Genomic DNA, 23859 nt, shown 5'->3' with positions numbered 1-23859 from the left:
GCGCGAGTGACGACGACGAACTTCCCTAGGCGGCGAGTGATCGACGACCATGTTTTTATGCTATTTTGTATACATATGTATGCCAACGTTTATAGGTTTTATGACACATTGTCAGTTCATGGCTCTCCTTCCATCTTTTGTATATTTATGATATTTCTATTCACATTTTATGTAAACGTTTGTTGATTTTTTGCGTAGTGTACCGCAATGCATAAATATCTTCGATATGTAGTAAAATTAGTATCAGTATATATCATAGACTGGTTCTAACGAGTCTAACTGCATAACTGTTGGAGAGATCCTTTATTTATGAACGAAATAAAACATTGAAAATCAGATTTTTTTTCATGCATGTCAATCCATTTCCTTTCGACTCACATTCTTATCATACTAAATTTGTGCGCATACGATAGTAAACAGATTTTGTACACAGTGTACCATATTGCATAAATATCTTCGACGTGTAGCATAATTAGTCTCAGCATTATAAAGTGGTTCTAACGAGTTTAGATACATGGATGTTGGAGAGATCCTATATTTATGGAGGAAATTAAACATTTAAATCAGAATTTTTGTTTCCATGCTTGTCAATCCATTTTCTTTCAACACACATTCTTGTCATCCTAAATTTGTGCGCATGCAGCACGAAACATATTTTTTCGCGTTGTACCATAGTGCATAAATATCTATACTGTGTAGCATAATTAGTGTCAGTATATGTCATAAACCGGTTCCAACGATTCTACGTGCATGACTGTTGTCAAGATCCTACTTTTATAAACGAAATAAATCATTTAAATCAGATTTTTTGTTTCCATGAATGCCAATCTATTTCCTTTCAACCCATATTTTTATCATTCTAAATTTGTGCGCATGCAACAGGAAACATATTTTTTTACGCGATGTACCACAATGCATAAATATCTACACGGTGTAGCATAATTAAGATCAATATATGTCATAAACTAGTTCCAACGATCCTAACTGCATTGTTGTTGTAACGATCCTATTTTTATAGACAAAATAAAGCATTAAAATCAGGTTTTTTTTGTTTCCATGAATGTCAATCCATTTTTTCTCTCAACGCACACTATTATCATCCTAAATTTGTGCACATGCAGCAGGAAACTATTTTTTACGCAGTGTACCGTATTGCATAAATACATATATTGTGTAGCAGTATATTTCATAAAATGTTTCTAACTAGTCTAGTTGCATGGCTGTTATAGAGATTCTATATTTATGGAAGGAATAAAACATTCAAATCATACGCAGTGCATGGCTGGCTGGGGCCTCATGTATGTTATGGAAGCCCAGGGCTCCCAATAGGCTCACCCCCTCTATATTGCTCGCGCCCTGCGCGAGTTTCTAGCTAATGTGTTTCCATGATTAAAGAAGTGTTATATAGGACCAAATAATATATGAATGTGTACACATAAAAGTGACAGAATCATCTAAACAATCAATTGTTTGCAGTAGTAGAATAGTTCATTCTGCAAATGTAACAAACATAAGTTGTTTAGATGTTATATTACATTGGTGCTACTTGTGAGGGGTTGAGTAGTTATGTATATGTACAAATAATAAAGCTTCTTCATAACAACAACAACAACTCATGTGTTAGATGGAACATTTTAGGAATAAAGCTTTTTTCATAACGATGGCATGAAAAAAATACATACAGGTCATTGTGCTTAGAAGGAGCTGACTGGTGTTGCTGCATGAACAATGACAAACCTGACCAAATGTTTGAAGCTCAGTGTCTATTGTGCTTCCAAAATACTGGACACTTCTAAATCAAATCTATTTTATCTAAAAAGACACCAACAGAGCCAGAGCGCTTTTAGCATCCCTGCAAACAAAGAAGTCAGATCCGATGTGTATTCACTATTCATGAACTTCAGGTTAGAAAGTCTATACTGAAATACAATATTTCCATTTCGAAATATTATGCAACTCTGAGTCTATGACCCAAATTTAATGTTGTTCCATTTATAATCAGTTTTTCGATGTCATATGGGTGGTTGAGGTGGTATGCAAAATATGTTTAACCATTGCATGGAAAATGCTAACAAAATTTACTACTCCCTCCGTTACAAAAATATTAGTCTTTGTAGCTATTGATTTTTTTACATCTATATTCAAATGGATGATGATAAATCTAGACACACATATTATATGAATCCATTAAAAGGGTAAAATGAATTTTAATTTGGGACAGAGGGAGTATTAAACAAATTTACCTTTTTGAATATACACTTATGTTTGCCTAAACTACAGAGACCAAAGAATGTAAATTAGGAGAGAAAATAAGTCATAATACCTTGACTTGTTTTAATTCTGCTAAGCCTAACTTTGATTCTGTATTTCTGCTAATTCTAAAGGGATGGCGTGGACACACCGACTTGCCTCCGAGTTTTTCTTGATGTTTCCCTTCTTATATGAACTTGAGGAAAGAACCATTTGGCTGATCTAAGATTAGCGTTGGAGATGACCATCATGAAAAAAGGAATCTAGCTTTGATTGGAGAGAACGCTTTCTAGTGGTGGCACTCATTTTTTGCCAATAATTGCCCTTCTTAATCCTGTTTGTAGGTTCACTTGCATGGATATTTAAATTGTGCTCATAATTCTTGGATTGTATAGTCGAAGAGGATATGACACAGAATGATAGGAATTCACCCACAGCAAAGTAGGGAAACCTATGAGATGAGGGTGAGTTTTTTTTCAGTCTTCCATTCGATGCAACTGGTATGCCCACAAACTGTCTTTTGGTATACACGAATTTCAGGTTGCTAAAATCGTCTTGTTGTTTCAGTTCTTACGTGCTAGAACGATTCAATTGCATGGAGCAGAGGAGCTGAGAAGCAGAGTGGCAGGCAGCAAGCAGCCTAATGTTATCTGAATGGAAAAGCAATGTGTGCAAATTACAACCAAAAACGGTTTCTTGGATTGAAGAGAGGAAAAGGAGATTACATAGAACAAATCAGAGCAATAAGGGTGAGAGTGGGAACTGAACTCTGCTGCTAGCACATATAATTCACATAGCTCAGCTGGGAACAAAAAAACAATCAAATGCAGTAGTAGTAGATCAGTAAGTTGTAGGATGTGGAGCAGACACGGATGAGTCCGACAGTGTACAACAATGGAGGGGCGCACGAAGAAAGCTAATAGTAAAAAAAGATATCTCTAGTCTGAGAAAGCGCGTTGGAAAAAATAGTTAGTACCTGTGAGAACTGAGAAGCGGCAATATGAAAGCTGAGGTAGCACGAAGAGGGAGGAAGTGAAGCGGGGAGCCTAGCCGCCTGTGACAGTGTCGCAGCAAAGATGACGCGCCATCTAGGCTTTCTTTTCTTTTTCCAAACGTGAAGCTTGGAACATTGCCATTTTTTTAAGAAAGAAAAAAAATGCGTCATTATATATGGAGAGCAATAGAGTTTCTGTTTTTGGAGAACTAATTCATTTTTATGGGTGAAATATAGAACACTATAGTAGCAAGATTGTAAAATACATGACATTGCAACAAAAGTATTTTAGTGACAATAATTGGTGTTATTTTACTCAGTGAATCTAGACAAATTTAACAGCCAAAAAGAAATGGATTAGTATATGAAGTTACATAATAAATATGTAGGGTGCCAGATAACTGAATTTCATATTAGAATAGCAGTAAATAAAAAAATGTTGTCAATCATACTCAGATATGTAAGATATATGTAAAAGTATTTTAGTGACAATAATTGGTGTTACTTTACTCACTGAATCTAGACAAATTTAATAGCCAAAAAAAGAAATGGATTTGCATATGGAGTTATAGAAAAAAATCTATAGGGTACCAGTTAATAGCTAGCAGGTAGAGGTCCTAGTATTGCCTCTGCAACTAGCAGCTCGTAGACTAATCCCAGTCCTAATCAAGAACACAAGCCCCAAACTAACCTAATCCGAGAGCAGAAGCAAAGGACTGACTGATGATGCTCCTTACCTGGTGGTCTCGGTGTGGGAACGACACAACCTTCTCTGCTCTGAAATCTTGGGGAGAGAATGCTTCCGAAGAGGCTGGAGTTGCGATTTGGCTCTGTGGAATGGAGAGGATGAGAGATCTACGTCAACACCACAGGAGATAGGGATGCAGCGTTTAGCCAGCTAGGAGAGGAGAGGAATTGTGCGCAAGGTCAAGCTCCTGGAAGCTTCGCGGGAAAGAGTGTGTGGAATGATTCGGTTACTGGAAACTTCACGGGACGGAGGGGGTGAAAGGTTTCACGGACCATCGGTGCCCGATCGAACGGCTGAAAATAGAGGATGACGTGGACAGGCTAGTTGGGCTCGTTTCCATTCAGCTTTATATATATATATATATATATATATATATATATATATATATATATATATATATATATATATATATATATATATATATATATTGGGAGTCCTGTGCTTCCAAATGTTAGGAAGCCCTGGTCGACCACCCGACCTGGCTGGACCGCACCAGCGTGCCCTCATACACCCACGCTGTCAGGTGCGTACCTCACACATGAACCAGGTTAATCTCTCCCATGTGCGTGAGTCAAACTCTTGGTCCAACAACCAACCCGCGTGGGACACAAGCCATAAATTGTGGTTCTGTTTTTACATGAATAGCGTAAATAGTCCATAAAAATAACATAAATAGTTCATAGAGATAGCATAAAAACTCCGCTCAGTCACTGGACCACGTGTAAATGCTCAGTGCATGCATGCATGTTCTATTTTTATAATAGATCCGATAATTATGGCAGACCGTGTGAGTTTTTATTGTATGTATGCAAATTTTGGATCACATTTTTATTTCCATTGCATGCGCGCAAAAATTAGATGGCTCCATACATATAGGATCGCTCCAATAGTCATGCAACTAGGATCGTTAGAACCAGTTTATGATATTTGTTGATACCAATTATGTTACACGGTGTAGATATTTATATAATTCGGTACACTGTGTTAAAATTTGTTTCCTACTACATGCATGGAAACAATAAAATCTTATAAATGCTGCATTTTCTCCATAAATATAGGCTCTTTACAACCAGTTTATGATATATACTTATATTAATTATGCTACAGAGTCTTGGTATTTATATAATATGGTTGAATGGAAATTGATTGACATGTATGAAAATAATAAAATCTTATTTTAAATACTGCATTTCCTCTTTAAATATAGACCCTTTACAACAAGTTTATATAATATATACTGATATTAATTATGCTACCTGGTGCCGGTATTTGTTATTTCCATCCTTTGCACTCCTCCACCTCAGCTTCCTGCTCCGTAATAATCGCATTTGCTCTGGCCATTTTCCACTCCATTTCTTTCTCTAGATGCATATGCTGCTTACTGTACACATTTGACGCCTCAATGCTCGTCTTGACTAGCTTCTCCATTTTATCAGAACTTCTCATAGCCTTCTCCCACTGCTCATCCCAGTATTCCTCGCTATCCTCAACATTTTCAGCTTCATCTGCTTTGAAATCCTCCTGTGCATCGGCTTCATCCTCATCTTCATAATAATCATCATCGACCTCATTTTTCTCGATCCAGTCAACTACCTCAATTCCATCGTCATCACCAACCTCATCCTCATTCTCATCAGGAGCGTCACATCCCAGTTCTAGCTCCTCTAGCTTCACCTTCCACTCTATTTATGCAAACACGTGGTACATTGGTAGACACATCAAATTCGAGCTTAAAACCTTTAGGCTTCGTTTGGCAACAGAGGTAACAGCCACCCCGGTTGGATACCACCGATGGGGGCAAAACCTGCTATACTTCTTCCCCGTCTGGTGCTGCCCGGTGGGGTTTGAGCGCCCTGTGATCGTTTGGTTGTCAGGCTGTCCAGTGACTCTTTTAACACATATGTCTTCAAATGTATAAATGAACATATAAATAGAATAACAGACTCAGTAATAAAAAGAAAGTAGAGCTGGATGTTTGAACACATATGTATTCTAAATTTTTATGAACCAGTGAATTATGAGAGTGTGTACATATGTATCTGATCCACAATATGTATTAGAACCTGCATACATATTGATGGAACAAGCAGAACAGTTCTTAACTCCATACAAATTATGGTTCCAGTAAAAATTCTAGAGAACTTGAAAATTCAGAATAGCGCCTACTAGCAGAACAAAATAATAGCTTGATTTCATCCAAAAGACAGCAGATAGCACCCAATAGCAATGCTAATACTACTTAACCAGCTAGCACATGGTGAGAGAGCAAATAAAGCCAATATTCCTATATGTTTAACATGAAGCGCCTCTAACTGATGCTTCTGTGGCAAACCTCGATTTTCTGCAAGGAATAAAAACAACAAACTTAGAACTTTCCTTAGCATGAAGCACAATTGAGCTAATTGTGATACAAAAATGTTCTTTTTGTGCAAGGAATAAAATTGTTCTATTTGTGATACAAATATGTTTAGAGCAACAACATAAAGTCTGGCTTATTTACCACTACTAGTTTTAACAACCACAATTCTGGAGACAAGTTAACTCATACTATCAGTGTTAGAACAAGAACTTCACTGATCAAAATAGATTAAATGTATCATTTTTCAAGTTTAGTACAGTATTTCCATGAATCAAAAAAATAACTGAAGAGATCTTGTTAGAAAAAACATTGCAGAGACCATATTGCAGAAGCCATCCGTCACACCTTCTCCATCTATCAGGTAGATATAATCCTACTGAAATTATAAAGGAAGTAAATACACAAGTTTCTTTAGAATTTACAATTGTTTTCAGAGAGGAAGGAAGGGCATATATATACACATACCTTATCTTCCTCCGAAGCCAAATCAGCCGCACGTTGTGAATTGTTAGCTTCAGAAACATCTCCCGATACAATTCATTTTCGAACACCTCTGCTGCAATGGCCTTCTCCTCATCTGTCAAGTCCTCCATAGCTTCAAATATGTGGATACACCTATCCATAGACTCCTCTCCACGAGTCTTCTTCTCAAGGAACGCCTCCATAGTCTTATATGTTTGGTTCTTTTTGTGCTCCAAATAGTCATCCAAAACACTTGCAACTTGACTTTTCTTCCTCTTTTTTCCGCTTCCATGTACTGACGTACCAGAAGGTGGTGACTGAACTTCACAAGCCTCTCGATCCAAAGTTAGTCCAGCAACATTAGTCTCACTGCCCACACTTGGTCCAGCAACATTGATCTCGCTGCCCGCTCGTGGTACATGTAGCACTGGTTCATCAACAGATGCTACATGTAGCACCGGTTCAGTAGAAGTGAAACTCATGTCACCTCTAGCAATGCTCCCTATAAAAAAGTCGAAGTGTTTCTTCATAAAAACTCAGATCTGTTCAGTAGAAGTCAGAAAGATATATGACTACCTTCATACAAGGCCTCACAGCTCCTAAACAGAGGAAACCCATTCTTGCGATGCTTCTTTAATTTGGGGAATTTCTGTTGAATACAACATATATTTAGTATGAAGGCATGTTTTGGAATGATACTACTTTATCAAAAGAGAGAGAATAACTTACACGTGCACACTTCTCCCACAAATCTGGTTCAGCTAATATCATCCCCATAGTCTCATTCCATCCTATACCACTCTCATTCTTTGCGTTGCTTATGGCCTTGTAGCTTGCTTTCAAATCTTTCTCCTTGTCTTGAAGTTGTTGCTTTGTGAAATGTGCTGAGGGGAATTTCTCATTGAACTTACAAGTGATGCTTCTCCAACCATCTGAGTTCCAACCATTCTGTCCCTTAAATCTGGCATCAACCTTGTGCTCAGTTAATACTTCAATTAAACCCTTCTCATATAAGAAGTTCCAATTCGCCCTAGATGCTTCATCTGCCATTACTATTTTAAATTACACATAAAAATTAAATTGTGTGCAAGAAGTACATAATAAATAAGATAAAAATATTAGGTGCATCAAGTACATAAATACGATACAAGTGCTATCACATCAACTAAACATTGTGTGCAACCCACATCTGCATCGCAATGTCATCCCTTAAAATGTTTCCATCAACAGACTCCGAGCCGGTAGGGTAGTTGACTTCTCCCTCTGGGACATCGACATATTGAGACGGTTCAATGTTGCTTGGGAGGTGATCTAGCCACCCTTCCTGGCCATTATGTTGTTTAATTACATTATGAAAGACAGTTGCTGCCGCTGGAATCTTAACCTGACACTGAATAGGATAGAAAGTTCCGACTTTTAGAATAGGAAACCTCTTCTTCAAGACACCTATAGCCCTCTCTATATGGTTCCGAAGGATTGCGTGGCGATGGTTAAAGAGCTCTTTGTAGTTGGCATAGGAACGTCGACTCCTAAACTCGCTTAAGTGGTACCGAACTCCTCGATAAGGGGCAATGAATGACGGTGTATTTGCATATCCACCATCGACAAGATAAAACTTTCCTTCTGGCACATGGAATCCTCTGCTAAGTGCTGAACGAAGAACCCCGGCATCTGATGCGGATCCTTCCCATCCACACGAAATGAAGGTAAAGTTTAGATTAAAATCGCAAGCTACCATAACATTATGGGATAAAGACCCTTTCCTATTTCTGTATGGAGCAGCCTTGTCTTCTGAAATAGTGATAGGAATATGAGTACCGTCTATGGCACCAATGCAATTCTGCATGTTAGGAAAGAGACAATTAGAGGCATAAAACTTTAGGAGGAATTAGAAATTCTTGGGTTTTATGTCTACCTGGAAAAAAGGCATGAAACGAGAGTCGGTTACAATTTTGATGTGAGTTTGTACGGAACTTGGAAGCTTTACAAACCTACTTGTCAAGGCTGGAATTATATCAAAGACTTCATTTATCTTCCTGTGAATGGTTTCACCACTGTGTTGAAACCATTTTTGCATATCTTGATTAGTAGCATTATGCGAGATCATGTACATGAACATGCCAAACTGTTCTTCAACAGTAACACCTCGTGTGTCATGTAGAAGATCCTCGGCTCTAAGGAAAGTTACTATCGCTCTGAAAATATCTGGCTCCATCCTAAACTCAACTTTGCTCCAAATTTCATGTCCTTCTAGAACTTCCTTAATCTTCATAGCACCAGTAAGAGAAGAAGTATGGACGGCCCTTTTCTCTTCTTGCATAGCCGCGAGAACAGCAGGGACAATTACTAAGAAGAGTTCATCATCATCTTCTTCCTGGTCTAAAAGAAATTGTCTAGCATCCTCCTCCCAAGAACTCATTATCTATTATATAGAGAGAGATACAATTATCATGACTAGCTTGGCATTCAGTTATATAATTCAAACACAAAAAAACGCTAACTGATGACCTGAACATAGTATGTACGACATATAGTTGGATAAGCAATGCTAACTAACACCAGTTTAGTATATACAATAGAAGAAATGAAAATCTAACTTTAGGAGATAGTTAATCAGTTGAATACCTTCAGACTTTGAGAAGATGTCTTAGCTGTTATACCCTGTTCCTTCAGCCTCTGAATCAATAAATACAGACTACACATAAATAAAAAACAATAACTGAGTTGTGTGCACCTAGAACCGCATCTACTAAGAATTAACAAAATTCTTTAAGATTACTAATCCTCAACAGTAGGCAAGCATACCATAAGCTAACAAAGATTGATATACTAGTAAATTGTAAACTGAAAAATGTAACATAAATTTAACATACATGATAGAGCAAACAAGTGCGAGGCCAGTAAGGAAATGTCTTAAAAAAGAAATGCAACCCACTCAGATTTTCAGCCTATAGAATTATAGATGGATAAATCTGGTGGAGGAGGCTGAAGGCTCAATGTCCACTGACCATGAATCGGAAGGGAGAAAACTTGCCATCGTCCACTGACCATGAACTGCAACTAAACAAAAATCGGAAGGGAGAAAATAAGTGAAGTGCTCACCAGATCGAAGATGTCCTGGAAGCTCCACGTCTTCTTGACGTCCTGGAAGCTCCACGTCCTGGAAGTTCTTCAGCGTCTGCAACCTGGCGGCAGAGGATGAGAGAGATGGCGACGACACGGACAGCGGGTGACAAAGCAGATCTGAGGGTGAGGACGAGAGAAACAACAACCTGGGGCCGTGAATGAGAGATGTGGCGACGGCTGGACGGTGGCTGAGGGCGGCGGCGGCGATGTGTGAGGGAGGCGACGGATGCAACGCAGAGGATGTCGCGGGCCACACAAAACCGGCCGCCGGAGGAGTGGAACCCTACCCCCGTCAAAACTGCCGATACACGGGCCCAGCAATCCTACGAACAGGTATCCCAAATACGCATACGAAGATCTCGTGTTATCTGTGACCGTAGGCTGCCTATCCCCTGAAAACCGGCCGGTTTGTTTGTTCCCAAACGAGGCCTTAGTTTTTAGCGTAGAACCCTCGGTTATGTGCGTTAAGGTTGAGGTGTTGATCTTGACGTGAAGGATACTAGCAGCTAGCTGCTGCCTGCATGCATGCATCTTGTGTACTGGTGCGTTCGTGGTTTTCTGCGTATGCATGTTGCGGCCGCTTTCGATCGTACTTGGCAGTTGGCACTTGGCAGCGTGGAGAGAGCTTCAGCACAGGCGCCAAGAGCAGCGGCCCGTTGGCTGAGGAAGCGGCCCAGTCCATAGCGGTGCAGGGCGCGTCAGTGGCAGCAGACCAAGTGCATCGGCGGCCCAGTCCGGGCGTTGGCGTGGAAGACGACCCAAGTGGCCAGTAGCTGGCGCTGAGGTCCAGCACGCGTCGAGTGAGCGCGGCCCAGACTGGTCGCCCGAGAGAAGGCGTGCCCAGTCCAGGTTAGATCTCCTTATGTTTATAGACTAATCGGTTTCTATATTTAGAATATTTATAATATATATTTTTTGTTGAACAAATATGGTTGTAAGCTCTATTGGTAAGAACTTAATTGTTGGAGGAGGGAGGGTGACGGTTCAATGGTTATGGCAACGACTAAGGTTGATGGAGCACAATGGAGCCCACTTATACTACTTATTAAGGTTGTAAGGGTAGCCTCGCTTTCTACCACCAGCCGTGACCTCCCTCCCGCGCAGCAAAAATATGTGGTGTACAGCGATTGAACTGTGATCGATTCTCTAGAGGAGCCCACGCTTAACCAAGCCAACTACGGTTGTTGTGTGTTATATGGTGTTCGTTCAATTTATTTTAACACGTGAACGTTGTTTCTCTCCCAAGTCTCCTTTTGACTCTCACGCGCACAACACGACTCCAAAGAAACCGCACAGCGACGACGAAGTCTCTACTACTTCTTCTTCCCTCCCCACCCCCCTCCCGCCGTCTCTCTTGACCAACTGCCCGCCCCCAACCGTGTCGCCGCCCATGCGTCCCTCGGGCCGACTAGAACCCTACCTGCTTCGCCCTACCACTTCACCTCCTACCTCTTCTTGCGCTGTCATCTCGACCCCCTACGTTCGAGCCGACCGGAACCGTATCCGTCCCTAGTACCTATGTTGTTGTTGTGGTGCTCGCGACGGAGGGAATGTCACACAGATCCTCCGGCTGGCGCCGAAAGGGATGAGCTCGAAGGCGTGAGGCGCGGGAGGTCCGACTCGGAGACCAGTCGGTTGCGGTCGCGGCCGACGATGGCGTCGAGCTCCTGCTATGCCTTCCTAAGCCCGTCCGCATGCTAGATCAGCTCGGCCAGCGCCCACTCCACTGTGCTGGATGTCGTGTCCGTCCTAGGTACACACCCACCACTCCCCCTCCCTCCCCCTAGATGTACCGTTCACCTAGATCCGGCCTCATCCCTGGTTTTCTCCGGGGGCACTTTGAAAATTATGTAATACTTCCTTTTGCTTACTCCCAGGTTGAGATTAAGAGAACCATACCAAAAGGATCAGTGTAGTCTACCTCTAAGGATTTCAAGACTAAAAAGATATTTGTTGGTGGGCTTCCCTCAACACTAACAGAAGGTAACATCAATATGTCACATGATGGATCAGCTTTGTTTTACATTGATTTTTCCTTGATGAATGTTCTATTTGTTAACCTTGATCAGAAGATTTCAATAGATTCTTTGCAAGATATGGGACTATGGTAGACCACTAGATTATGTTTGATCATGAGACTAAACATTCTCAAGACTTTGGATCTATAGTTTTTCAATCTGAGCAAGTTGTAGATGATTTGTTACAAATGGAAATATGATTAACCTTGTTGGTTCCAAGGTAGTCTGTAGTTCCTTATAGAAATGGCACAAATGGTCATCCCCTCCATTTTTACCTACGGTAAAATATGTAAAGTAATGTCAACAAAAGGAAAAATGCATTCTTCAATTGCAAGTCACCAGTTGTGATATTTCATGGGAAATCATGCTTATTTGATAAAAGGGACTTTGAACAGGCTTAGGTCATTTGCTTTGTTTGTAGGTGGAGATCAAGAAAGCGGCACCAAATAAATCCTCCAATGCACCACCACCACCACCAGTGTATGGTAGAAATGCTAGGTCATCATATGGTAGTGCCTCTAAGGACCACCCTTCAGCTGATAACTATGGTGCATTAGTATAATAGCTGGGCACAAACATATGAGTTACATCACTTCGTCAAAGAAAGATGTGAAGCACTTTATAGGTAAGATGGATTATCAAATAATATCATTTGACATTTAGGTTTTTTTTATTTCAAAATTTTTAGATGGTAGATTGCTAAACTTGCCTATTCCTATTAACCATTGTTTCCTCTGTTACAGAGTTCTCGAAGAAGGTTCCTTCGAGTAAGCCATATCGCATTATACTCGATGATGTGAGAGACAAGCTTTACAATACACATGAGCGGGCATGCCAATTGTTATCCAGTGGATATGCTGACATTCTTTAAGAATCTACTGTCACAAACATTGAGAAGGTCAACTATTGATCAAAGAACCTTTGAATTGCACCAGTTGAATAGTGATTTTTTCTTAAGTTATATGCCTCACATTGAATTGTCTCATTCATTTATATGCATGTTCTATTCCTATTGTACAATTCATTCAAAGTGTCTTCTCATTTTTCTACACTTCTAAATCTACTTGCTAACGAATTATGCATCAGTTATTTTCCTCTCACCGCACTCACAAATCCAAACCAATTTTCTATTGGTCCATGACTGATTAAATTAATAGTAATTAATGGAAGGGACTTTGACCAGGCTTAGGTCATTTTCTTTGTTTGTCGGTGGAGATCAAGAAAGCAGAACCAAATAAATCCTCCAATCCACCACCACCACCAGTGTATGGTAGAAATGCTAGGTCAACATATGATAGTGGCTCTAGGGACCACCCTTCAGCTGACAACTATGGTGCATTTGTATAATAGCTAGGTATGAACATATGAGTTACATCACTCATCAAAGAAAGATGCAAAGCACTATATAGGTAAGATGGATTAGCAAATAATATTGTTTGACATTTAGGTTTTTTCTTTTAGAATTTTTAGATGGTAGATAGCTAAACTTGGCTATTCCTATTAACCACTATTTCTTCTGTAACAGTCTAACAGAGTTCTAGAAGAAGGTTCCTTCGAGTGAGCCATATTGAGTTACACTCGGTGATGTGAGGGACAAGCTTTACACTACACGTGAGCAGGCATGCCAATTGTTATCCAGTGGATACGCTGCCATTCTTTAAGAATCTACTCCCACAAACGTTAAGGAGGTCATGATGGATGAGGTGCACTGTTTAAGAAACCGTTTCTAAAATTGATTCTATGGGTAACATGATTCGTGGTGAGGAATCTTCAATCGGATTGGAGGTAAGATCATCCCTGCTCCTGGATCAGTAGTAGAATTGTTTTTTTGGTGTTGTTGTCAATACGTATTGACTTCAAGTATCTTTTTCCTTGCAAATAAAAGAGCATGTTGATCTTCTTATTTTTCAAAATAGTCCCATGGAATGTACCTCCTGTATAGAACAAAGAAAATTTGTAAAATATGTTACCCACATAGTCTTATTTATTTGAGGATCATTTGTATAATAAGAAGATACCTTCTATTTTCATGTAGTGACGCCTTCTGTTATCCAAATGGTTATCCATATAGTTTCATTTAGTCGAGGATCTCACATATAGCTATCAAAATGGAAAACAAGAAGATGCCTTATGTTCTCATGTAGTGATGTATCGGCACTTTGTGTGTGCTACTATGCTTGATGCACATAACTACCTTTTTTAGTGTTTAGTGGTTCTATATCATACCTACTCAACCAAAGATATCATATAGAACCTCTTATCTATTACTTGTCTCACCACCATCTCAGTATAAATTAGAACTGGAAGCTAACTACAGTTCCTTTTCCTTTTTTGGTTTCAAGTTGACTGATGATGCTATTTATATCAAAGTTCGATGGTACTTTTGGTCTTGTGGGCTATGGCATACACTAAAACTTGGTTACCTTCCAATGGAGGTAACCTTAGTGGATATAACTGTTACCCTTGCTCTTTTCTAGCAAAGCTCCACACTATGACTTATCCATGTCTAACCTTTGATAGCAGAACCTATGTTTCTAATGCGCGCTTAAAAATCTGAGTTTGCTTAGGCCTGCAAAATAGTGAAGGGACATAGGTAAAGAGATTAAACCAGAGTCAGATAAGAGCTCTTTTAGAGGAGACATGCTAGCGCCCACATGATTGATAGTGTGACATTATTCAGGTGATATGTTTTAGTTCTATTTGGGTTCTCCTTTCCTTTGTGACTTCATTATGCTTATGCAAATGACAACCTTTTTTGTGCCCACAAATGGTGAATCATAACTCTTACCATGAAGATCCATATTCTAAAGAGTTTGGCATTAATATCAGTGAGTGTTTGGCTTCAATCTAGGCAAGAATTTTACCTGCTCCTCGGGTAGGTTGAAACCCACTCATGTTTCTTTTAGCGAAAACAGTGGGGGGAAAATCCTATCGAGTATGAAGATAAATTATAGAGAAAAGAACAATATAAAGGGTAAGAGGTCCAATGTCGCCCCACTCTTATTGCAGTAGTGGCTTTTGAAGTATTTTTTATTGTTCATATTACCCTTCTTTGTCATAGTTAATATACTCCTGTTTTATAAACTGGGGCAACTCTTTGTGGGCTTGATAACTAACACCAGTCGTATTTTCTTGCAACATATTTAGTATTTTATATTTTACTTATGATGAAGCTCAAGTATAATAAAACTGGCAGAGAGAATGATTGCTTGCCTAGAGTTGGGCATTGGAATATGATGAACAAGGTGCTCACCATTTGCTGAATAGTATTTTGTAAAAATCAATATAACCAAATAGTTAAACATATTGTCTAAATTTTTCTTCCATGATGTTCCTTGTAGGCAAGCCAAGCTGACATCTTCTAACAATTGGATGGAGTCTTTTTGTGGGTGCGAAACGGCTTAAAGCCTATGACTCTGTCTTATTTATCAGGTCAGCATTTAAACTGAGTAACATATATGAGACTATTCTTTGTCTTAAGCAAATGCACATGCCACTGTTGAGAAACTAAATCTATCAGACTTTGTATAATGTTTTCCCAATATTATCATATCAAGGGGTTACAAAAACTGATCACCTTGTAGAATCTTTACTTGACTTAAATACCATGTGAATTTGTATGCTAGTTGATTAGTAAATCTAGCAGGTTAGCTAGAGTTTGATTAGTAGTGGTAATCCGATACGCTGGTGGATTTGTTCGTTTGTTTGCTAAGATTACAAGGGATGGTGATGTGTAGCTAGCTGTAGTGGAGCCTGCTGTCTCGCCTTATTTGTACATTGTAAAACAACCGCTGCTCTCCATTTGATCGACTGAATGAATGATGTTTCTAGGTCTACTCTTATTTGAAATATTTTTTTGCCGTGGTCGAGCCTCCACCGCCGCCAGCAGCCTCTATCACACCCAGTTTTAGAAGGCAAACCGAATGCGAACCATGTACGTGCCAGGATCAGAAACTCACGTGCACAATGATTACATAATTGGACATCATCACACAATGCTTGAATTAAATAGCGGAAAGGTACTTTAATTACATCAAGATGTCCAAGACATCCACATAGTCTAATACATAACCACTCTCTTTAACATAAACATCAAAGTGCGGATAAAACGAAACGTAGATGATAAGCCGACACAGGCAGCTGACTGGGGGTTTGCCACTAGGATAAACTAAAACTCGTCGTAATCCTAGAACTCCTCGAAGACCTCCATGTTGCCAGCATCACCTCCTGAGCACTAGGTACAGTGGGGACAACCTGGGGTGGGGGTGGTGTGTAAAGCAAGGGTGAGTACACATCAACGTACTCAGCAAATGTCCCGTTTGGCTAAAGTGGACTAGTTGTATGTGGGGTTGAGGTTAAACAGTTGCTTTTAGTTGGTCAAGTATTTAATATTACTAGTAGAGCCAAGTTTTAGTAATATGCCCAACTATTACCCAAACGTACTCCCTCAAAGAGGAAATGCCAGATATCAGAATTATATCATCATTGTTAACCATCATCATAAAAGTAACCAGAATTCTTCTAATCAAAGAGGATTCCAAGGCTGCTCTTAACCGTGAGCTCGGCTAATATACCAGCTTTAACACTTTGCAGAGGTTGCACACTTTATCCACGAGTCGTGATCCCTTTCTAGCCTGGGTTGTACAGTCCCAATCTTCACTACCGAGGTGAATGGCCAGGGATACACTATGTAGCCTTTACAAAGACTCCCCTGGTGCTAGCTGCTCGTTAGGTTTTGCCAGTCATACAAACACAGTACACCTCCCCAAGGTGGGTGACTAACAAAACCAAATCGAATGAACCTCTGCATCCCCTTGGTAGAGCGAGCACTACGCCCCGGCCCCCATTGACGGCCCTCAGGCAAAGCCAACTACACCCCCAGGCTCATCTAATTATTCAGCTAAGTGCGTCCCATTGCACTCTCATGGTTGCACTGTTATCTCGGGTGGTCACTCCACAAATAGGTCCTTACGGAGAGGTACTCAGGAAAAAGGCCTAAGCCCCCTAAAATATCACAAGATCATCATCGTATCATAAATAATCACATCATGTTCATTGATTAAGTTAAGGCAATAGCAAAATGCTAACCATGATAACCCAAAAAGGTAAACAAGGATAAGGTAAATACAGACTAGTCAATCCTTAGGTTAAGTAATGTAATGCGGGACAGTGAATCATAAAAGCATGAAGGACATAATAGGTCAGAGGACACTTGCCTTCACCAGGTTGTTGCTCAGGGAGGTCTCCAGCAACACACTCGGGAACCTCGGACTGTTTGTTGTCTAAATAAAGCGAGCATGCATTCAATACATTTGGAAAGTACAAATGAACAACACACCAAACATGTACAAACATTGGAATACATCTTAAAAAGGCCCAATACTAAATAAGGAATAATGAGATCAAAGTATAACATGAACTATAACATAAACTAATTTCATTCAGAAATAGATTATTCTTTAAGTGTTGTCCATAATTACACAACCTAGTTCTATTTATTTTACTGTGACCTGAAAGTTAGACCAGGGATAAATTCATGTGATACATGTTATTAGTCTCACAAAACTAAATATACTTTAAGCCCTAGGGTTTTCCTTTTATTTATTTTATTAAATAAACAAATCTACACATATACCAATCCATAATCAACCATAAAATTGTAATGTACATATTGTAAATGGAACTAATTTATTTAAACAGAGAATATTCCTATGAACATTTTGCAATTTGAATCACTAAATTTGGAGTTCATATGCAAAAGATATGAAATAAATAAGTTTGGGAATTCAAAATATGAAAATAGGTCTAATTCTATGAATATTTAAAAGCCCAGGGTTCAATCTGCAAGATTACAGGGGCCTACGCACGAAAAACAGGGACAACGGGTTGATTCTGAACAAACCAAGGGTCTCTTTAATAAAACTAACGCGCGAAGGGGTATCGGGCGATCTCAACCGTTAGATCAGAAACCAACGACCGAGATTAGATCTGCGGCCGAGGGCGCGCTCGCGGGCGGGCGAGCACTGATAGGTGGGCCAGGGGCGTCAGCGATCCGAGGGGGGCGCACTGTCCGAGCGGGCCCAACATTAGGGAACGCGGGCGCTGACGGACCCAAACGCAGGGCACGCGTGCGCGAAGCGGTATCCCATGATCCGGGCCGTGCGATCGAGATCGAATGGGGGAGATCAGACCAGGGGGGTGAACGGCTGCGGGCGGCACCGCTCCTCTCCTCGGCGGTGAAGTCGTCGGAGTTGGGGCAGGTGCGTGCTATGGCGGTTCCGGGGTCACCGGAGTTGATCAGAGAGGGGAAGACGACTCGGCGAACTCGATGGCGGGGTTGTGGCCACGAGTCTGAGGTCAGAGAGGGGGGAATGGCAGGGAAAAAGCCTCGAGCGGGCCGGAGGAACTCCTGTGAGGGATTTCGGCTACGGGGAGAGGGCTTGAGGCACGCTAAGGCCTGGGATAGCTTCAGCAGGGCGAGGGGAAACTCAAGGACCGACGCGGGGGCGCTAGGCCGGACTAAATTGGTCGGCCACCGCGAGGGCACGGCGGACCGCCACGGCCGACACCGGCGAAGCCGAAATTGGCCGATGACAAAGCGTAACTGGGGAAATTGAGCATGGGAGAAGATGTCTCACCTCGGGGTGGAGCTCTGGGTCGCTGGGCGTGGTCTCCGGCGAGCTGGTTGACTAGGGAGGTGGGTGCGGGTCTCTGGCAAGGTCGGACGGCGAGAGCAGAGCGCGAGAGAGGGCGGGGCTGTGCGAAATGAGGCAGGGGAGTGAGTGCGGGCGCGGGCGGGGCTAAAAAAAGAGCTGGGGCGCATGGGCGGGCGTCGTTGCCGAGAATTCCAGCGACGTGCGTGAGTGCGCGCGCACTCGTCCACGACAAGCGCGGGGGGGCAAAGCTGACAGGGGAGGCCCACGGCGCAGAGAGAGAGAGAGAGCGAGCGCACGGGGCAACGACTCGGCGACTAGCGAACCGGGCCCGCGAGGCTGAGAGGGAAGAGGGGCGCGCAGGTGAAGGGAACCGGCGCCGACAGCTTGGCCTCACTAGGCAGCGAGCGAGCGAGAGAGAGAGAGAGAGAGGAGGGTGTGGGGCAGACTGGCGCCGACAGGCAGGGTCCGCCTGTCAAGGGCGGCAGGCAAGCGGGCGCGCGCGGCCGGGCCTGGTGGGCTGGTTTGGGTCGAATTGGCTTTTTCCTTTTTCCTGAATTTCCTAATTGCTTTTCCATTTCTTTTCTCTAGGGTTTTCAATTCAAATTCAAATCAAGTTTCAAATTCAAACTAATTCAAACATGTGCAACAATTCAAAGAATATTCAAACTCAGCATGATGGAACATGTCATGACCCAAAGTGTTTTGACAACAATAAATAATTAATTCCCCCTTATTTAAGCTATTTCTACTCAAAAGGAAAAAGAGGGAGAGAGGGAATCTAGAGATAGATAGAAACTAGAGAGAGAGAAGAGTAACACCTGAATTTGGGTGATAATTAGAAAGAAATTTTATACCCCCAAATTTAGGGTGTTACAGACCTATCCCCCTTAAAAGAATCTCGCCCTCGAGATTCAGGGCTGGCTAGCAAATAGCTCAGGGTACTTGGCTTTCAAATCATCTTCTCTTTCCCATGTTGTTTCTTCTTCTCAGTGGTGACCCCATTTGACTTTGCACATCTTGATGGTACTTCTCCGAGTGACCCGATCTGCTGTTTCCAGAATTTGAGTTGGCTTCTCAATATATGTCAGATCCTCTTGAACATCAAGATCCTCTGTTGGCAACTGCTCTTCTGGCACTCGCAAGCATTTCTTCAACTGAGACACATGGAACACATCATGCACAGCTGACAGATTCTCTGGTAAGCTGAGTTGGTAAGCCACTTCTCTATGTCTTGCTTGGATTTGATACGGTCCAATATATCGAGGTGCTAGATTGCCTTTGACTCCGTACCTTTTGATTCCTCTGATTGGTGACACTTTCAAGTAGACATAGTCTCCTATTTCAAAACTCAGTTCTCTTCTTCGGGTGTCTGCATAGCTTTGCTGTCTGGACTGCGCTGCCTTCAAATTCTCTCGGACCATTCTGATGTTCTCTTCGGCTTCAAGCAAAATATCTGGACCGAACACCTGTCTTTCACCAGGTTGGTCCCATTGCAATGGAGTTCTGCAATTTCTCCCATAAAGTGCTTCGAATGGTGACATCTTTAGACTGGCTTGATAGCTGTTGTTGTAAGAGAATTCCGCATTTGGTAACCTCTTGTCCCAACCTATCTTTTCTTGTAAAGCACAAGCCCTCAACATATCTTCCAGAATCTGATTGGTTCTCTCTGTTTGACCATCTGTCTGCGGGTGATAAGCTGAGCTGAACTTCAAGTGTGTGTCCAAAGCTTCATGTAACTGCTACCAAAAATGAGAGGTGAACTGAGTGCCTCTATCTGATACTATCTTCTTTGGAAGGCCATGCAAGCACACAATCCGAGACATGTATAGTTCGACCAACACTGCACTGTTGTGGGTGGTCTTGACCGGTATGAAATGGGCCGCTTTTGTCAAACGGTCCACTACTACCCAGATGGAGTCATAACCAGTACGAGTGCGAGACAAACCGACTATAAAGTCCATCCCGATCTCATCCCATTTCCACTGAGGAATCTGCAATGGCTGCAACAACCCTGCAAGTCTCTGATGTTCTGCTTTAATCCTCTGACAACTGTCACATATAGCCACATACTCTGCTATCTCCCTTTTCATACCATACCACCAAAATCTTTTCTTTAGGTCTTGGTACATCTTCTCACTACTAGGGTGTATAGAGTATGATGTCTCATCATCTTCCTTGAGAATTAGTTCTCGGATCGATTTGATGTCAGGAACACATAGTCTGTCCTTGAACCATACCACTCCTTCTGCATCTTCACAGAAATCCTTGCCTTTCCCATCTATGATCAGCTGCCGAATCTCGTTGATCTTCTCATCATCCTTCTGGCCATTCCTGATGTCTTGCTCTGGAGTGGGTTCCAACTCAATTGTCACTCCTTGGGTGTTGTTCAGAAATCCGAGACTCAACTTGTCGAATTCCTTCGCTAGCTCATACAGCATTGGGTGAGCGGCCAACATATTAACTTGACTATTTCTGCTTAGAGCATCTGCAACCACATTTGCTTTGCCTGGGTGATAATGAATCTCTAGCTCATAATCTTTGATCAATTCTAGCAATCTTCATTGTCTGATGTTTAACTCTGAATGAGTGAATATGTATTTGAGACTCTTGTGGTCCGTGTAGATATCACACTTCTGCCCATAAAGATAATGCCTCCAGATCTTCAGTGCATGAACCACGACGACTAATTCTAGATCATGAGTAGGATAATTCTTCTCAAGAATCTTCAATTGGCGGTGTCGGGGACCATAATTAGGGGTACCCCCAAGACTCCTAATCTCAGCTGGTAACCCCCATCAGCACAAAGCTGCAAAGGCCTGATGGGCGCGATTCCGGTCAAGGCTCCGTCCACTCAAGGGACATGATCTCGCCTTGCCAGAGCCCAGCCTCGGGCAGGAACAGTAGACCAAGGCAGATTCACGCCTCGCCCGAGGGTCTCCTCAAGCAACGGGCGCACCTTCGACTCGCCCGAGGCCCAGCTCGGGCAGGCTTCGCGGAGAAGCAACCTTGACCAGATCGCCATGCCAACCGATCGTATCGCAGGAGCATTCAATGCAAGGATCGCCTGACACCTTATCCTGACGCGCGCCCTTCAGTCGATAGAGCCGAAGTGACCGCAGTCACTTCACCGGTCCACTGACTGACCTGACAGGAAAACAGCGCCGCCTGCCCTGCTCCGACTGCTGTGCACTCGCTAGAGTGAGGCCGACAGCAGCTAAGGCCAGCCTCGGGCGCCATAGCAAGCTCCGCCTCGCCCGATCCTAGGGCTCGGACTCAACCTCGACTCTGGAAGACGGTCTCCGCCTCGCCCGACCCTAGGGCTCGGACTCAACCTCGACGCCGGAAGACGGTCTCCGCCTCGTCCGACCCCAGGGCTCAGACTCAACCTCGACGCCGGAAGACGGTCTCTGCCTCGCCCGACCCCAGGGCTCGGACTCAACCTCGATGCCGGAAGACGGTCTCCGCCTCGCCCGACCCCAGGGCTCGGACTCAACCTTGACCTCGGACGACGGTCTTCGCCTTGCTCGACCGTAGGGCTCGGACTCAGCCTCGACCTCGGAGGAGCCACCACCTCGCCCGACCTCGGGCTCGGACCGACCACGTCATAGGGGGTGCCATCATTACCCTACCCCTAGCCAGCTCAGGCTACAGGGAACAAGACCGGCGTCCCATCTGGCTCGCCCCGGTAAAACAGGTAATGATGGCACCCCGCGTGCTCCATGACGACGGCGGTTCTCAGCCCCTTACGGAAGCAAGGAGACGTCAGCAAGGATCCGACAGCCCCGACAGCTGTGCTTCCACAGGGCTCAAGCGCTCCTCCGACGGCCACGACATCACATGAACAAGGCAGCAACACCTCTCCGACAGCCACGACGACATGTACATAGGGCTCTAGCTCCCCTTTGCTAGACACGTTAGCACATTGCTACACCCCCCATTGTACACCTGGGCCCTCTCCTTACATCTATAAAAGGAAGGTCCAGGGCTCTCGTACGAGAAGGTGGCCGCGCGGGAGAACGGGCTGGCGGACAGTCGCTCTCTCTCTCTCTCCCTCGCGAACGCTTGTAACCCCCTACTACAAGCGCATCCGCCCTGGGCGCAGGACAACACGAGGCCGCGGTTTCCCCTTACTGTTTTCCCCCCTTGTGTTCCGTCTCGCGCCGACCCATCTGGGCTGGGACACGCAGCGACAATTTACTCGTCGGTCCAGGGACCCCCTGGGGTCGAAACGCCGACAGTTGGCGCGCCAGGTAGGGGCCTGCTGCGTGTTGACGAATAGCTTCCCATCAAGCTCCAGATGGGGAGTCTCCAGCAACCTCTCCAACCCAGGACGATGCTCCGTTTCGGGAGTCTTGAGTTCATGTCCCTCGACGGCAGCTACGACATGATACTCCTTCCTCCGCCGCGCGACAACAACAATGGCGGCCGTCAGCCCGCCCGCTGGCGGCGGAATCGACGACGTCTTCCCCACGTGACGGAAGAGCAACATCCGGGTCTATCCCGTCACCTTCCCCGCCGACGGAGGAGGAGGCGGGGCAGGCATGGCCAAGCAGGAGGTGGCACCTCGTTGGCTGTCGAGTGAGTCGCCGGCGCCGGCGCCCCAACGGGGGACACGTCGGGCGTTGACCTCGCGTCTAAGACAAAGACGTGCGTTGTTTCCCCGCAACACGCCAACCCCAAGCAGACGGACGACGCCAGCACGCTTGCGAAGGACTTGCTGGGCGTTAGCCTCGTGCCTGAGATAACGATGCAGTCCGTCCCTGACGCGACTTCGTCACCATCCGTCGATCAAGAGGTACCGTCCGTTTCCCATCCTATGCCTTTTAGATTCAGCTTCGACCCACCAAGCGACCCCGCTTCGATGGATGCTTTCATAGAGGCATATCCGAACCTTCTAGGGTATCATATGCGGTCAACCTGGGACTGACTGACGGCCGTCTCGACCTACGGGCCCCCGGGTTCCGAGGAAGATGACGAGCCCGACTCTGGTTGGGATTTCTCCGGGCTCGATAACCCCAGTGCCATGCGGGACTTCATGACCGCATGTGACTACTGCCTCTCTGATTGCTCCGATTGCTCCGATAGTAGCCACAGCCTCGGCGACGAGGACTGTGGCCCAAGTCGCGAATGTTTCCACGTCGATCTAGGGGGTCTCGACGAAGGCAACCATCTTGGTATGCCGGAGGACGGCGATCCCCCTAGGCCTGCACCTCGCGTTGACATCCTTCGGGAGCTAATTGTGGTCC

General features: G+C 43.6%; 1 protein-coding gene across 1 annotated transcript; it reads right to left on the bottom strand.

The window, feature by feature from the left end:
- Positions 1–5264: 5264 nt before the first annotated feature.
- LOC109939766 (uncharacterized) lies at positions 5265–9133 on the bottom strand. The gene is made up of 5 exons (XM_020538084.1): positions 9002–9133; positions 8801–8804; positions 6817–7258; positions 6493–6518; positions 5265–5674 (listed from the first exon to the last, which is right to left on the bottom strand). The coding sequence occupies exons 1-5, from the start codon at positions 9131–9133 to the stop codon at positions 5265–5267; spliced, it is 1014 nt and encodes a 337-aa protein (XP_020393673.1).
- Between the last annotated feature and the right edge of the window lie 14726 nt (positions 9134–23859).

Source organism: Zea mays, chromosome 5 (assembly GCF_902167145.1).
Source record: "Zea mays cultivar B73 chromosome 5, Zm-B73-REFERENCE-NAM-5.0, whole genome shotgun sequence".
In the NCBI taxonomy this organism is placed as follows: Eukaryota; Viridiplantae; Streptophyta; class Magnoliopsida; order Poales; family Poaceae; genus Zea; species Zea mays.
Note: the sequence above shows the minus strand (reverse complement) of the source record. Positions and strands in the feature narration are given on the sequence as shown.